This window comes from Drosophila santomea, chromosome X (assembly GCF_016746245.2).
Source record: "Drosophila santomea strain STO CAGO 1482 chromosome X, Prin_Dsan_1.1, whole genome shotgun sequence".
Classification (NCBI taxonomy): Eukaryota; Metazoa; Arthropoda; class Insecta; order Diptera; family Drosophilidae; genus Drosophila; species Drosophila santomea.
In genome coordinates, this window is record NC_053021.2 from 15,111,349 (window position 1) to 15,128,777 (window position 17,429).

Below are 17,429 nucleotides of genomic sequence, written 5' to 3' on the forward strand. Positions count from 1 at the left end.
TTTAGGGCAATTTCGATTAAAATCAATATTTACAAGGCTCCGAAGGAGGAGGAGGAGGAGGCATCGCCAGGTGAAGAGTGGCTCCAGTCACGAGATTCACCACTGACTTGCAGTGCGCCAAAATTACAAATTTAAACATGAAAAGTTATAAATAATGCGACGATGATGGGCAGTGCTAAGCGGCAGGGCAATGCACTGGCAGAAAAGTGTATCACTCGATAAGAACTCTACTATACTTAACTCGCAGCGATTGGCGCAGTGCAGAGTTGGGGAGATCTGGAGGAGGAGGTGGAGGAGGAGGAGTCGCTACCCAAGTCAAAGTCCCAGACTGCAGACTGCAGAGAGCGCCGAAGGCGGAAGACGCGAGATCCGCAGACGCAGTCCCTCTGCTAAAGAGCCGTTGATGTGGTCCGATCTCGATCCCATGGCCAAGTATCCATGCCCATTCCCATTCCCTAACCAGAAACCCAGTTCGGTTCTGGTTGCATTGGAGTTGGTGTTGTTGGTGTTGTTGGTTTGCTTTGGTAATCACCTTTTGTTATAAAGACTGTAATTAGGGCTTCATTAAAAGGGTGGTCCGCGCTTGTCTTCGCCTGGCAGCCCCGGGAACGAACGTTGATTGAAAACGCTCGCAAGTGGGCGCTGTTAAGGGGCGGGGGGAGGGGCGTGGCGGGGCCTGGAATGTAGCGCCGATCAACAAGCGGGCCACGCCCACCGCGCACGCCTCATAAATAAAGTGAAATGTGCGTGCGTGCGATCGTCGCGATCAGCGATCAGCGTACAGTGGTACCTGCCTAAATGAACAACGAAAGCAATGCAAAAACTACTACTAATCAAATTTAAATAATAAATTTCAGATATATAATATAACGCTTTAAAGCACGCCTACTTGAATTTTGAACGCGAAGCATCTGTAAGCATTGGAAAATCAAGTGTGAAAATGATATTTGACCCACTGTGCCGGGCAAGCAAAACAAATAGCGATCCGTGCCAAATTACAGTGCTCGCAAAGTGTTCCTTTATCGAGGGGCGGACACTTGCAGCGCAGTTTGTTCACCTGCCTCGCATCCTCCAACTTTAACTGCAACTTCGACTCAGAGTCCCGATTCATATCTCAGAGTGCCCACTGTACGGTTGGACCCACCGCATTGGGGAAATTTCACGCCTGCCAGCTATATTTGCAAGTCGAACGAACGCAGCTCCAAAGTGGACACATCCCAAGGCTCCAAAGGCAGATCCATCTTGGCGTTGGTTTTGGTTTCTTCGCTCGCTCGCTTGTTTGCTTGGCTAAACGTCGCAATGGGCGCAATAATTAAAATGCCATCAATGCACCTGTACCTGTTTTTCCCCGCTCCCCCTTCCCCCTGCTCCCCCTTCCCCTCTCTTGTTGTTGCTGCTTTTTCTACCTGTGCTGGATTGATCGCTTGATCCAGCACGATAAAAAGTAGTCGAATAAAAAGCGGGTATGCAGCAAACCTACTATAAATACATACCTATTTATACATATGTATATACATATATACATATATATAGAGAGAGAGAGAGAGAGTGAGAGAGGGGGGGGAATGTCACCAAGACGAAGGCGTTTGGAAATTCAGGGAGTTGGGGGCGTGGGCTCAATGAACATATGATTTATAGACTGGCCATGTCCGCTGACAGCCGCCGTTCCATCGCCAACTGTTTGAGCATGGAGATGAGACCCCGTACTTCGATCCTCCATCTCCGATCCTCCATCTCCGATCCCCGATCTCCGATCTCCGACCCTCATCCACCTGGCTCGCCTCCACCGACATCAGCCTTATCGCTTTGGACGTTAGATAAGAAGGCCATCCATCTTCGTGGACTGGACTTTGGCGTATCCTCCAGTTCTCCAGTTCTCCAGTTCTCCAGTCCCTTTTTCCATTTGCGACCCTTGAAAATGTGTATGTACCTAAAGTTGTCAACGCATGTTACATACATACATAGGTACTTCCTTCAGTTTGATCAATGCCTTCTTAGACTTCAATAGCCTTCTTAGACTTCAAAAGCCTTCTTAGCCTTCTTAGCCTTCTTAGCCTTCAATAGCCTTCAATAGCCTTGTTTATCTGCTATATTATAAGGCATTCAATTACAACTAAAGTGCATTTTATATGAGTAAATCTCGCAGTGTATAAACTGCATAATGAGCTACGCGTGTTAGCGCTGCGTTCACCAGCCAATTTCCACCTTTTTCACATTGCTGCCCTTTGTCAGCTCATTACTGTTGGCTGCTGTTTTCTCGGTTCCCTTTAGTTTTCAATTTTCTGACTCACTTCTGCCCCTCCTCTCTGTGTGTGTTGTGCTTTAGTGTGTGTGTGTTGTGGTGTGTGTTGTGTGGCGTGGTGTGGTTTTTGTTGCTCCTCGAACGCTGCGGGTTGTCCGCCGGCGAAGACGCCGCTGACCTGCCGCTAACCCATTGAGTGGCGCCTGGCCAAGAGCTGCTGACCCGATGCCAAGCGGAAAGGATGCACTGAGAGAAAATACCTAAGAGCTATGGCCAAGTGTGTAATAGCAAGCATTAGTCATTTCTCTGATGGCAGTGATTCAGTTGAGAGTGTAGTTATGATAAGGGATCATGATCATGAACCTCCTATTTTCTGCTTGTTAAACAGTTTTTTTTTGCGCAGTGTAATTAAGAATGGCATAAAATACAAGGGCCTGGGGTCGACAATGTGTCATTTTAATGCCGCTCGAAATGATTTTTATTGTGCTCATTTGGGCTGTTCGGTTGCACTTGCGGTCGCCTCGAATTCTACAGAAGAGTCGTAAACATTTATTAGTTACGACTCATTTCGGGGCGAATAAGCGGGCAAACAAACAAACAAACAAACAAATAAATAAACAAACAAATAAACGCACAGAACGAGGCGAGATCATCGAAGATCGACCGCATCCACATTCACACTCATATTCATATTCACATTCACACTCACATTCATATTCACATCCATGTAGCCACCTGCCGATCAAGCGATCCTTTCACTTTTAATGAACCTAATGAACAGCCGCATAAATCATCAACGTTCGAATGTCGAATGTTTGTCGCGCTCATTAAATGCAAACACGGCCACGCCCATAAATATTCGTAGAGGCGTATACGCGTACGCCCCATTAATCTATTGGATTACGAGCATTGGAGTTTTGGGGCGAATTAACTTGCCACATCGTTTGCCGACCTCCTTTTCTGCATGGCTGCATTCCATGACTCCTGTTGTGTTGCTCTTGTGGTTTGCCCTCTCAGTTTCTGCTGCTGCTGCTGCAGGTGGCAAGTAGTAGAATCCTGCGGCAAGGACATACAATATTTTATCACCACAGCTCGAAATTTACATAAAGTGTGTGGCGACTAATTGCGGTCGTTGAGCGCAAAAGGGTTAACCAAGAAGTTGCCTACCTAAAGTTCAAGGAAGTTGGAAAACTCGTGTGCTAATCCACAGGGAAGATAATCAGCGGAGGCAGCATTGTGTGCCCTATTGTTCAGCATTATTACTATTTATTAGAACAGCTGTGTTTGCGACTCTATGTACACGCAAAGAAAAGAGGGGCACGCAGTGGCAAAGAGGGCGGGAAAGTGGCAAATTCCAGTGGCAATGCTATTGTTCGGGTCACACGGCCTATCGGGCTTGTTAATCATTTTACAAGCGAGAGGATTCCGCATCCTTCGTCCTTCGAGGATCCCCTGCAATGCCCTTCTTTTCATCTTTTCAGCCTTATCGCGATGGCGAACTTTGGTTTTGGGTTACCATCAAAACGCTGTCAAGAAGTGAGAAACTCCCCGCGATTTGACACGCGATTAGATAAAAGATAAAACTCGTAATTCTGCCAGAGGTTGAATTGCATTCTTCAGCATTCTTATGCAGTTGCCATAAATATTAATCGACGATTAGACTCGAATTACGAGGCATAATCACGACATGAGCAGCTGTTCTACTCCTGCACTGAACGAAATAAATGAGACGTAACTAACCGCGCTTTTTATTAATTCGTGTCTAGCCCTAAAGTATTAACTACATTTCTGCGCTTGCGATCTTGCAACAATGCCACAATTGCTGACCATATTTGGCCATTTTGGCCATTGTCAATGGACCAAGTTGAGTTGTCGAAGGGCGTAAAGCAACATGTTTTTTGTTTTCTTTCTTTTTTTTGCCAGACTTTGAATCGCCTTTTCCCCCACTACCAGTATCACAACCACTACCAGTACCACTACTAGCACCACTACCACTGCCACTTCCACTGCCACTCCACATTACGTATACGCCCTGAATGCCGAGCACGCGCATTGGCTTCTTTTTGCCCCTAAAACTGTGTCCTTTTTTGGGCTCTGCTCCTGTTTCCCTGCAAAGTGCTCACCATACAACTCCCACTCCCTTTCGCATGGCACATTCCATTTGCCGGCTATTGTTATAGCCTGTTTCTGTTCCTGTTTCTGTTCTTGTTTTTGTTCCTGTTTCTGTTGTGTTTTTGGTGTTTTCGTTGTTTTCGATGTTTTCGTTGTTTTCATTGTTTTATCGTGCTGAGTTGCCGTAATATTTGCCTTAGTGTAGCAGGGGCGTATTTGTTTGTTTTATGGCCGCATAAAATTTAATGCCGCATAAACTTATCGCCTAACGAGCTCAATGAGCGCGAAAGGAGAAAGGAGCAAATGCGACAGACATCACAAAAAAAAGGAAAAAGGGGTAACAAATGTTGCAAGTAAATGTTGTAAATAAATGTTGTAAATAAATGTTGTAAATAAATGTTGTAAATAAATGTTGCAAATAAATGTTGTAAACAAATGTTGCAAATAAATGTTGTAAATACAAATTTGTAATTAGAAACCAGTGTGCAATGTCTCCACTGTAAATAAAGATATGTTTAAATATGAACAGATAGTAAGCGAACATAAAAAGTGTATCCTGTTGGCCATTCACGTCTGCCGATTTGCGAGAAATTTTAATTTGCCGCGCATTTTCAGTGCGTCGCAGCTATTTTCAGTCCGCGTGTCTCGCAGGTATTTTTCCTGGCCTTTTTTACAGACTCTTGTAATTTGAGCGTAATTCACGTAAACGTCGCATTCCTTGCACATCCAGGGGCGTCTGCGAAAGGGGGGTCTTAGCTTAACTTGAGCTTATTGATTTTAATATACATGCTGTGGGTTTTGGTTGTCTTATGCGCATATATCTTGTATTTCTCAGGCAATTACTATTAGTATAGCTTGGCATGTTCCAAACTAATCGGTCAGTTTGCGATAAGCAAAATCGATAATATCGATAACAGCTTTCCCACTGCCAAATGAAATGAATCCACGCCTTTGAACGGCAGTCAATTTGCTTGACACCTCACGTTCATCAATGAATTGCTGCAACATCTGCAACAGCAGCAACATCTGCAACAGCAACAACAGCAGCAACATCTCAGATCGCTCACTCTGCACTTCGTCAGGCTTTTTTTGTTGTCATTTATTTCCTTTTTTATCTTATTTACTCTTTTTTAATGCCTTTTTGTCAGCGGCGACGAATCAATCTGTAAATGTGTGCGTAATTATTCCAGCAATTTGTTGGCGCGCCAATTGCTGCCAGCATTCCAGTGCGTTCTTGCCTCTCACTCTCGCTCTCTCACCCTACTCGCCCTCTCGCTCTCGCCCAGCTAACATTGTTTTTTTTTTTTTGGATTTTTTTGTCCTGCGCCTGGTGACAAATAATTATGTTAAGTTGCATGTAATTGGCAATCCGCGCAACGCGATCCAGAAAATGGCATACAGTGGCTCGCAAAAGTATGTGTACATACTTAAAATCATTTGGAATATAAATTTAAATTTATGATGAATTTTTAAACAAATTTTAAAAATTCTATATTTTTATTAGTTCCTGTTAATTTACAAATATATTTAAGAACTGCGTGCATACTGCTTATACTCAGTTTTTGTACAGATACTTATATGTAGCTATGTGTAGCTGCGTGCTGCTTGTGTTTTTCACGCTGCTTTTATTTTGCTGCAATTTTCCCTGGACTCTTTGCTGAAATGTGCGCAAAATTTATCGCCGGCAATTTGGTTGCATGTCATTCCAGCGGCAAATGCGACGTGGCAATAATTAAAAGCGGAAATGCGCTGATGAATGGGCCGCAAAAAGATCTGCGAGCATTGAGAAAAAGCCGAATGGAGTTACAGATGGTATGGTATGGCATGGGATCAGATGAGATAAGATAGGATAGGATAGGATAGGATGGGATGGGATGGGATAGAACTCCTGGCCCGGGGTGTGTCATCTTGAAAGGGCCATCATGTCAGGGCAGCCCTAATGCCTCTTATCCATCAAGAGATCGGAGATCGGAGATCTGAGCTCTGAGATCGGAGATCGGAGTTTAGTGAACGGAATATGAGATATGAGTATATGTTTTGAAGATCTCAACGAGAGCTGTGTTGAGCCCAAACAAATAGGCGTCCATCAATTTGGAACGGCGAAAATCAATTGCGCCCCTAATTGATGGTGGACCATGCATCAAAATAGCACCTGGTGGCCGCGACTGGAACTGGAACACAGGTAGCCAGCGATGACCCCGGCTTAAAGATCGTCGTTTTTGGGGGCACGCGCTGCTCATTTATCATTTATCTTATAGCTTATATCATTTATGGGAAGCGAAACGAAATGCGTTTATTGCGGGGCGATCAAATTGACATATTGGCAACGCCCTCATTAGCCAGCGCCGAACTCCAACCCGATCTCCAGTCACATACCCATACCCATACCCATCTCCAAACCATCTCCATGATACCCAAGATGCCCATTGGGAACACAAAGAGGTCACAGTCCAGAGAATCGAGCAAAGAGATCGCAACGAGCTGAGCGAGTCGAATGCCAAGCGGCGATGATTTATGCAGATTTTATTACTCACAACACAGTCGAAAATATTCCTACACTGAGCGTAAAGGGAGAGAGAACCTATGTGTATACTAAGCAGTGATTAATCCCATTGTTAGCCAAGAAAGAAAGAATACACTTTGAGCCACAAAATGGTAATCATTTGCATTTGCCCCCGTGTAGCCTGTGAAGTGCCACCTGTGGAGAAGTGATCGTTGAACGTATTGAATCGAATCAAATCGAATCGAATCGAATCAAATCGAATCAAAACGAATCGTATGTGAGATGAGGCGAATTAAACTAAACGGCAACACGATCCATAAAGATAATCTTTATATCAGTGCTTAGTCACAGTGCCCAGCCGACTTAGTGACTTTTGTCTTAGGCAAATCTGCTTTGCTCTGCAGATTTAATGCCCCATTTTATGGGCGAAACGGGCGCCATGCGATGATCTTTGGATGCGGGATCCCAATCCCAATCCCAATCCCAATACCAATACCAATCTCAATCCCAATCCCTATACCAATACCAATCCCAACACCGATGGGCGGCGTTAACCATAAACTTTTAATTATGCCCCATAAAGCCAGTCGCAGATGAAGCCATAAAATCCTAAACCCAATTGAGTTGTTGGCCAACATTCGTGCCTCGTGTTTCGAATGTTTTTCTGTATTTCTGGACGATGATCGCCGCTGGATCGTTAAGGAATTGGGTGGTCGATACTCCTGGCATTCGAAAATATCCATTAAAAGGGGCAATAATTGAACTTTGAGCACTCCGCACACGCTGCTTTATCTATATATTTATTTATATTCAATTATATACTTACTAAACTTATGGCAATGTGGGAATTGTGCCAGGTAAACTCAGAGCTCTCGAACATGAGAAACACAGCTTCGAATGCCCCAAAATCGCATCTTTCATATAGATCATTGCATTTCTGGAGCCTGACGCGATTACAAACATGCTCCTTTTGAGGGCCAAATTGAAACAGTCCCGAGAAATTCAAGCGTAAAAACAGAATTGAAGTCGCCAAGAAGATGGTTTTTTGGGATACAGAGAAGCGGCACAGCAACTCAGGCAGGTGCCTCGTTTTTTTTGTTAAACTCATCTTTTTGCTGCAGGGAGGAGCGCAACAATCGGAACCCCTTGCTACACTGGAAAAAAAAATCGGGGGGGAATAAATAAAGTTATAAAGGTGTAACTACGTCTGGAGTGCATGTGTTCCTACAATTTTAAGTGCTAAATCCAGCTGGAACCCATTACAAATGGCCTAACTATATTTTTTCTCAGTGCACGAAACAAAAGCTGGTCGCCGAAGTCTTGTTATCATTTTAATCCGCAGCGGCCAAAAAGGAGTGAAGTTTCCTTTGAATGAAACCCAAAACCGGAGCAGCCACCACTCCTGATTCCCAGATCCCAGTAACTATCCCGATTCCGATCCCAGTACGGATCCCAGTACCGATCCCCATTCCGATTTCTGTTTTTCAAGCGTGAAAATACCGCGAAATTCCTTTTGTCTGCCAAAAGTGGGCACAGTTTGTACGAGTTTCGCTTCAGTTTCAGTTTCGGTTGGCTTTTGTGTGGTGTGTCTGCTTTCAAAGTTGTTGGCTTTTTAAGCCGCTGCGCTGGAAATTATGAAAATGTAAACAAAAAATAAGCGTTAACATGGCAACAATGATGTCCCGCTGCGACATTGAAATATTGTTATTATACATTTTTATGACACTGTCCCACCTTTTCCATACCCATACCCATACCCCTATTCCCCTGCCAGATTGTCCATATTCTCCAGTTAGTCGAGGGTGTATCTTTGGGTATGTGTGACAGGCATGGCTAATTATCGAGCGCCCACAAGTTGGCCAGATTCCTGCCAACAAGGATTTGCATTCGCGCCATGGAGTTGGCCAAAAACCGGTTGACTTGGCCAGCTTTTCCAGCTTGCGCCACTCGAAAGTCTAAGCACAAAACATGCGGCATGTGGTTAAACTTTTAGTTTTACACTAGAATTCTGGTAAATATGGAGTCATAAAATGATTAAAAATAAATAATAGAGCTGAATAAATTATGTATTAAATTAACGCAGTTGCTGCATTTGTTTATTCACTAATTGGGCGGGAAAACGGAAGAGCGGAAAAGTGTCGGAAAATGCGCAACCTCATAAACGTTAAACATCAACAGCTCGGCAATCCAATCAGAGATTAAAACGCCGCCCGCAGAGACAACGCCCACTGATTGCTTCCTTCCGCCGCTGAATCCTACAGCATCCGGCTGCATCCTGCCGAATCCTGCCGAGTCCTGCTCATCCTGCGGAGAAGGGATACACCGCATACATGGATGTAACACGAATGTAACCCCCCGGGCAGCGGGAATAAACGCCACCCCTGCTGCTGGCGTTATGTCAGAATGCGAAATTCAATTGCTTAGCCCTTTGTCGGGGAATTGACATAAAAATCCATTTGTCAGCCCCTTCAGATTAAAATCAAGGATTTAAAGTGTAATTTGATTCACGGCCAGGATGTGCTGGTGTCCTGGCCATGGAAGTGGATGTGGATGTGGTAGTGATCAAAAGAGCAAAGCGTGACCCCAGAAAAAATCACACAACACAGGAGGAAAGGCCGGAAAGTGGAGAAGGAGGAGAAGGAGGAGGAGGAGGAGGGCAGGACAACAGCAATAAATGACAACAAACACACCCCTCCTGGTGGGTCGGGGGTGGCTCAAGCCCCCCTCCTTCCATCCAACCCCCTTCCATGGAGGAACAGCAGCCTCTGCCTGCGAAACGGAAGAGTGATTTTAACGCGACTCCTGCGGCAGCAGGACGAAAAGCAGCAGGGTGCCCAGGCACCGAGAGAAAAATATGAACAAATATACAATATATATATATACAATATATATATATACAATATATACAATTAGCTATAGTTACTACTAACTATAGTTCTATGTTCTAAAGGTTTTGTAAATTAACTTTGAATAGTTTCTGATTTCAGATAGCTAACGATTTTTGTCGCAGTGCATCCGTCGCCAGCCATTCGATTCTCTCGAGTGCTATTTTATGCTGAAGTGTGCCAGACGCACTGTTCCTCCTGCCTGTTGGCTGCTCCTTTGGCGAGGATGTGACCACGACGGCGCCACCATGGAGTGGATCAGGTCCTGGATTTAGTGAGGGGAATGCTGCTGTGCAACCGGTTGAGTCCATTAATCATTTTCTAATTTGTGGAATGCAGAGTGGGTGAATCGAGGGGAGAAACATCCCCCTTCTGGAAAGGGAAAACCAGGGAAAACCAGGGAAAACCAGGGAAAAGCGGGGGAAAAAGGAAGGAAGGATGGAGGTCGGACACCGAAAATGAAATTTTCACATCTGTAATTTGTTAAGTGCGTTTGTTATTCCACCGAATTATTTCACTTTTATGGGTTAAGTGCTTTTTGAGTTACGACGCGGCTGCACTGCGCCACTTCGAGGTCCTTGGGGTTACGAGGACTCCCTTTACTTTTTTGGACCGAGAATTGCGCATTCCCAGACGACTGACATTAATTAGTTGTCTGGGAATTGGCCGCCGGAATTGGGAATTTTTCCTGTTTTGACTAGAGGCTGCATCCAATGCAATTAGCCATTCATTTTGGAGCGCATTTTCGGGGAATTCCAAAAGAGAAGGATTACTGCTTAATTGCAGTACTCCAAAATGGAACTTTACTTTCCTGGAAAGTTGCGTGCACTTGGAGATCATTGAACCCTTTTTCGTTAAACCAACAAACGTAGATCTCGAATCGATTGAAAAGCAGTGGACAATGATTTGCTCAACGTAATCTCCTTGGGATCATGCCGCCATATGTTGAAATAAGTCGAAGGGGAAGTGCACAAAACCGAAATCAACATCATTATCAACAAGCCCACGGAGGATGGAGATGCTCGAATGGAGATGTCATCATCGATCACAACATTCTCGAGCGCCGAGGATGGAAATCAGACAACTGTAAACTAATGACATTCGCCGGAGTCGAAGGTCCTGAGTCCTGGTTACTGCTGGTTACTGCTGGTTATTGGATGCGTATCCGCTTACAAATGAGTGGATGGCTGGGCGATGAGCCACCACCACCACCAGTGGCATTCAGTGGTAGCCAGTCGAGGGTGGTTCCCACACCACTTCCAATCCCATTGACTCGCATCCACTCGCATCCACTCGTCGTCTCTCGAGTCATTTGTTTGTTTTCGAGTGCTGCGAGTTGCTTGTCCAAATATGCGGCAGCTTGTAACAATTACCAAATGACACCCTCGACAATCGCAAATGGACAATAGCAGCCGGAAAAATATACACACACATCTATATTTATATTTATATATATATATAAGTATATATGTACGTTAATAGAGTTGAGGGCAGACAAATGCGCACTTGTCGCAAAAGCAATGGCAATATTTTCACCATTAGTTGTTCCCTTTTTGCTTATGCTCTCTTGTCTGCCCGAAAATGAAGTAATCAAGCGAAATCAACTTAAAATTCAGTTTGAGGGCAAAGTTTATGGACTGGAAGTGGTAGTGCTTACAAGCTTATTCATGGGCTGGAAATGCTGGTAAGATGGGGTTGAATGTTTAGCACTTCCAAGTGAGTTACGCACTTCCTTGGAGCGCAGAAACTCCAATCTGTTGTGATTTCTCAAGATCTTTATACTAGCAAAAAAAGCTGATCTCAGCTGAGTGCTGCAGTACTTAGAAGTATATCATGTTTATAGAAAAGTTCCCATAGCGCCACGAGTTCGTTAAGATCGCAAAGCAGCTGCCTCTCCAGAGCTTTCGACCCCAAATTTATAAGATTATGAAAAACCGACGACATCTGCTGCAGTTTCAGTTTCTATATCTGTTTCTTGGGGGACATCAGACGTCAATATGATTTGTGATTTACAACAGGTTTCAATTAACCAAAAGTATGCCCCACATGCTTCTGAATTTCGCATGTTCTCGACGGGGGGAGGAATCTCTAGAGGAAGAGAAAAAGAGAAAGAGAGATAGAGAGAAGGCGGAGCAGCTGAGAGGCGTTGACAGGGACATAAATAAGCGGCGGCTAAGTATCGTGTAATGCTAGACGAATAGTTTCGGGTTTGTCGTGCTGCTGTAAGTGGAGAACTCGCCCCATATAGTATAACCTCCCCAATTCCCCCAATTCCCCCCGATTCCCTGGGGCAAACAGCCGCTGCTGTTGCAGTTGCAACTAATTGAGAACAAGGCGGCATAAATTAGACAACGCCCGTCTAAGTGGATCGGAATCATAGATTGGGCACCATGCCATACACCACACATGCCATATATAGCATATATATAACATATATACCATAAATAACATATATATCTTATATACCACATATCCGATTGACGCCCTGATGGATTGTCAAATTGCGTCTGCATCGCGGCGACATCTTTCAATTAAAAACGCATCCCACTCCCGCGTTGGCATCCTTCCCTTTCGGTGATGTAATCTCGGGGCTCATTAAATTCGAATGGAATTTGTTTGAAAGGCAAAACTTAATCCGCTCGTAAACATCGCACCCACCCAACATGACTCCCCACCTTCGTGAAGTCGCAGGGCTCCAAACATAAATCAGCTGTAGCTAAGCCAAGGATTTGCCAGGCTCAACCCGGCTCTACTGCAGCTACACTCAGAAAAAATGAGCACAACTGACACAGCACCGCTATGTAAACTATGTTATTTGTTTGTAGCATTTATTAGAAATGCCATTTAATAAGTAATAAAACTAAAATTCAGTTTCAAGCTACCTAACTTTAAGTTTTGTTGTGGAAAGAGTTTGCATTGGGGGTATAGTTTCAATTTATGATTTTTTTAACTTTAAGTAACTTAAGTACCTCATATGGTCAAATAATGTGTGTGTGTGGGCATTATTGTCCCATATTCGAGTGTATGCGAATCGTTTGACTGGTAAATTTCAGAGCGTGTGCCGCCGTAAACCTCGTAACGAATGCCGACCAACGGCAGAAATCTAATTTCAAGCACCAGAGAGCAGGAAAAGCGGGAAAAGCAGCAAGAGCAGGTGCAGGAGGATGGGGATGATGGAGGAGGATGGGTGGCGGAGGGATGAGGAGAAGGAGTCTGCCTTTTCCACTTGGCTGGCTTAACGATTCGAACTGCTCTCGGGCTTTTTTGGCCGGGCCCAGAGAGCACATGCAGCAGATTGAGACCAGACCCCACTTTGTTGTCTATTTGATGTCTTAATGCGAACCAGCCAGTGAACCACCCCCCTGCTTACGATGTTCCCGAACCGCCCCACTTCGACCCGCCCCGCCAGGGCATACCGTTTTAATCAAATGGATTTTCTTTCCATTTTCCATCCAATCTTTCTTCCCCCCGATGGCATTACGAAAATAGACCTGCCGAATAAGCCCACCCACTTGAGAGTGGCGACAACAGGAGCGACGATTTATTAGGTTCTTTCACGTCTGATCTCTGCCGGCATTAGTCGGCTATATATCTATATAGCTATATAGTATGCCAGGCATTATTCACGGTGGCATCGATGGCTTGAATGGCATATATACAACACAAGGAAGCCCATATTTACGGCATCTCAAGTTGCCAGGATTTAGTTTCCAAAATTTATTGCATCAATTTTATAAAGCTGCCATGTTGCAGCGAAAAGTCGAAGAAATAAATGGTTTTCATAGTTTTTATAGAGAAAAAGTAAAATATACCAATTAACTATTAACTTGTTTAAATATATGTTCTACTAGCTAGTGGGCTTTATTTAATTATTATAGCTCACTGAGTTACACACGCAGTTTATAGTAACTATTTTATAGTTCAACTGATTTTCCTATATAATATTAGTTACTGGGAACAGTTGTAAAAAACCATTCAAGCGGAGACACAAACCAACTATTGCAGCTGGTCAACGTCAAGCCGAGACACAAACCAAGCTGGATAAACTCGAGCCGAGACACAAACCAAGCAGGGTAAACTCAAGCCGAGGCACAAACCAATCAGGGTAAACTCAAGCCGAGGCACACACCAACCATTGCCGTTGTGTAAACTTAAGCCGATACGCACACCAAGCATTCACGTTGTGTAAAGTCAAATTGTATGTCAAATGCAAAAACATGTCTGCATTTTACGTACAATTTTTGATCAGTTTTGCAAATATTTTCAAAAGATTGGCTTTAATTAACATTGAACTTTAATACATAAATAAATACAAGGGATTATGTAATACAATACATATTGTAGTTTAGCCGAGCGCGACGCGGGGTCCCTGAAAGCGGGACCAAAACGGTTGCAATCAGTCAGTCTTCTTCAAATAATTACGGAAATTTGTGGGGTATCCTCGAAAGTCCAAAAAAAGAATTGTGCTACGTAGATTTGGGAAAAACAACTAATGACTACAGCTGCTTAAACATCTATCCGGTCTAGAAACGCATCCGCTGTCGTCCCGGTGTGCGTTTGGGCGGCACTTCGATGCCATTGGTTGTCTGTAGGCGTTTCCTTGGTGTATAGCTGCTGCAGCTTGTCGTCTCCAGGGGTGTGGGCAAGTCCACGGCGATGTTGACTGCCTCGCGAGCCGACTCCTCAGCCTCCTGCGGTGCTGGTTGCTCCTGCTCCACCTCGGGAATGGGTTCGGGATCGCGATCCTCTTCCTCCTGAGTGTTCTCCTCGGTAAATAAAGTACGACGAACGCCGCGCCTCGATGTGGGCGGCGGTGAATCCTTATCGGCATCGGCCTCATCATCGGTAGTTTCATTTGAGCGGGACCGTCGTGGAAATGAAATGCCGAATTGTGGCGCAGCTAGAGTGGATCGATTCAGGTTTGTTAGACCCCGATCGTATACAGCCAGGCAGATCTCGAAGCCGCTCACTTGACCGCCGGGCAGCTGGGTGCGTCGATAGCCCAAAGTGAGGTGGACGGCGCATGATTCGCCCAAGTCCAGGCCGCCGTAGACATGTTCATCGCGCCTGTTCAACAGGCCACAGCTCTCCACATACTTCAGTGACTTCATATTGTAGCTGGAGGGGCGAGGGGGCGTGATCAGGGATGTGGAAAACTCCTCGTTTGCACCCTCGTCATCGCTCTCCGCATGCAGATGCAGCGTGGTGGCGCTTTTGCGCTCCTTCTCCTCGTAGATGCGACGACGAGCGGCGTCAAAGGATCTGCCGAAGCGTGCCTGCAGCAGCAGCTCGTCGCCTGTTGCCACACGCTCCGCTTCCTCGAAATGCTCGTGCTTGTAGCGCGTTGTCAACTGGGCTCTTAGAAATCCGGTGATGGCCTTGGCGCCACGCACATTACGACTGTAGTAGCTGAGGATGCAGTCCTCCGCCAGATCGCGACGTATGGTGCCATCATCCACGCCCTTGATGAACTCATGGATTACCTCCAACGGCGTCTTCTCTGCAAATTAAGGAAACGGATGAGCAAATGATGCGAATGATGCGCATGATGCGATTCCTATTGAGCCCAATTGTATGCAGCTGTTACCACTTACTGTGTGCTTTTGGAGCGTTCATTTCCTGCGATATACCTGCCGCAGGCGGCGTTCATGCGAGTACGCTTATAAAAATATAAATAATTTACAAAATATATACAATTCGACTCGGACACGATGTTGTTGATACAACAAATGTTTTGTTAATGTGCCATTTCGGCCAGTGTTGAAAGTGACGCTAGCTATCGGCTCAGAGGTCAGGGATCAGCGCCTACTTATACCTCGGCTTCTGGTATACAGAAAATCTTTAAATAAGTGGTTTTGTGCCGGTTACAATTGTAAAGTCAAATAAACTATTATACAATGCAATTACTTCAATCTGTAAAGTCAAATACTCTGTTATCATATTCGAATGTAAATTTTCAATACCATATATCGCACGCACACTTTATAAACGATAGTTGGTATTTCGCACAAATCTGGTCACACTGCAGTGCGTGCTGAAATCGATAACCGATAGCTTCAGTCATACATTGAAGACCGATTGGCACCGCCGGACCAGGAGAAAAGTACGCAAGGAAATCGTGCAAAATGTTCAAAAAGTACGTATGCCATGGATGCAATGGCGGTATCAGACTAACCATAGCCCCAAAAACTGTGCAGATTCGAGGAGAAGGACAGCATTTCCAGCATTCAGCAGCTGAAGTCGTCGGTGCAGAAGGGCATACGTGCCAAGTTGCTGGAGGCGTATCCCAAGTTGGAGTCCCACATCGACCTGATCCTGCCCAAGAAAGACTCGTACCGCATCGCCAAGTGGTAAGTACTTACTCACACCGCACAACACCATTCATATCCCATTACTACTCCGCCAGCCATGACCACATCGAACTGCTGCTGAATGGAGCCGGCGAACAGGTGTTCTTCCGCCACCGCGATGGCCCCTGGATGCCCACGCTGCGGCTCCTGCACAAGTTCCCCTACTTCGTGACCATGCAGCAAGTGGACAAAGGCGCCATCCGCTTCGTACTGAGCGGCGCCAACGTCATGTGTCCCGGCCTCACTTCTCCAGGCGCCTGCATGACGCCGGCCGACAAGGACACCGTGGTGGCTATCATGGCTGAAGGCAAGGAGCACGCCCTGGCCATTGGACTGCTCACGCTATCCACACAGGAAATGTAAGTGCCTTTCCCTAGAAGTTAATGTAAAAGTATCAATTTTTATTCTTACATTCCTACTTGTGTGTCGAAATGTGAATGGTTATTGCTTTCTAACTTCTTCGAGTTGTGGAATGCTCCAGACTAAATGTAAAAGAATAATTCCTAATGGAAATGCGTTTGAAAAGCTCTCAATGCTTTCATATTTCCTAGCTGTTAGGTTATTTTTGACATTTGATTAAACCATGAACCACCATTTCTCTTGCCATCTCCACAGTCTGGCGAAGAACAAAGGCATCGGCATCGAGACGTACCACTTCCTCAACGACGGCCTGTGGAAGTCGAAGCCCGTGAAGTAGGCGAAATAGGAATCTGCACTTGCACTTTTTAGTCTTCTATGTCATGAGAGCAAAGAATGGTTTTTGATATACGCAACTGAATACTGTTTATTATTTTTTTTTCTCTCCTAATTTTACTCTGTCAGTTAAACTATTTAAATCAATGCGAAATATAATTAATGGCATTTAAAGCGAGCAGAGAGAGATTGCAAGAGAAAGAGAGAGAGAGAGAGCGAGAGAACTGGAAACGGAAAGCAACCACCTGTGGAAACGGTCCCAGTGAAAGGTGTCCAGTGGATCTAAGTTTGAGCATTTTATCCGGATGTGGACAGGTATGACTGAACATTTGAAAAGTCTTCTGTTTGGCGGTCTTCATTTTGTTACCTCTTACTTTACTTTTGACTGTACTCCCGTAACTGTGACTCCATTTGTTTATTGATTAGTCGAAGAATCAACGAAACATGGCCAGCAGCTTAAAGTTTGCCAGGGCTGCACACCACTCTTATAAACATTTCAAGGTTATAGTTGATGTTTGGGCACTTGTGAATACAAAAAATGAATGTATACAAAAAAGAGCTTGTAACTAAATGTACACAGTTTAGTGTTTAGTTGTTTTACTTCCAGTGAAATGAAATAAAGCTTCGCAAAACAAGGAACAAAG

General features: G+C 44.8%; 2 protein-coding genes across 2 annotated transcripts; one reads left to right on the forward strand and one right to left on the reverse strand.

The window, feature by feature from the left end:
- Positions 1–14,018: 14,018 nt before the first annotated feature.
- On the reverse strand, positions 14,019–15,496 carry LOC120456483 (cell cycle negative regulator roughex). The gene is made up of 2 exons (XM_039643347.2): positions 15,337–15,496; positions 14,019–15,242 (listed from the first exon to the last, which is right to left on the reverse strand). Exons 1-2 carry the CDS (start codon positions 15,356–15,358, stop codon positions 14,266–14,268), a joined length of 999 nt encoding a protein of 332 aa, XP_039499281.1. The 5' UTR covers positions 15,359–15,496; the 3' UTR covers positions 14,019–14,265.
- A 240-nt stretch (positions 15,497–15,736) lies between these two features.
- Positions 15,737–16,959, forward strand: LOC120456484 (malignant T-cell-amplified sequence 1 homolog). Its single transcript, XM_039643348.1, has 4 exons — positions 15,737–15,878; positions 15,940–16,092; positions 16,149–16,451; positions 16,708–16,959. The coding sequence occupies exons 1-4, from the start codon at positions 15,868–15,870 to the stop codon at positions 16,787–16,789; spliced, it is 549 nt and encodes a 182-aa protein (XP_039499282.1). The 5' UTR covers positions 15,737–15,867; the 3' UTR covers positions 16,790–16,959.
- The last annotated feature ends 470 nt before the right edge of the window (positions 16,960–17,429 follow it).

Bases quoted from the DNA above. Each gene is read 5' to 3' on its own strand.
- LOC120456483 (XM_039643347.2), bottom strand. From the start codon at position 15,358: ATGAACGCTCCAAAAGCACACA. The intron at 15,243-15,336 runs GTAAGTGGTAAC...CTTAATTTGCAG, and splicing joins GAACGCTCCAAAAGCACACA to AGAAGACGCCGTTGGAGGTA.
- LOC120456484 (XM_039643348.1), top strand. The intron at 16,093-16,148 runs GTAAGTACTTAC...CTACTCCGCCAG, and splicing joins TCGTACCGCATCGCCAAGTG to CCATGACCACATCGAACTGC. The intron at 16,452-16,707 runs GTAAGTGCCTTT...CCATCTCCACAG, and splicing joins ACGCTATCCACACAGGAAAT to TCTGGCGAAGAACAAAGGCA.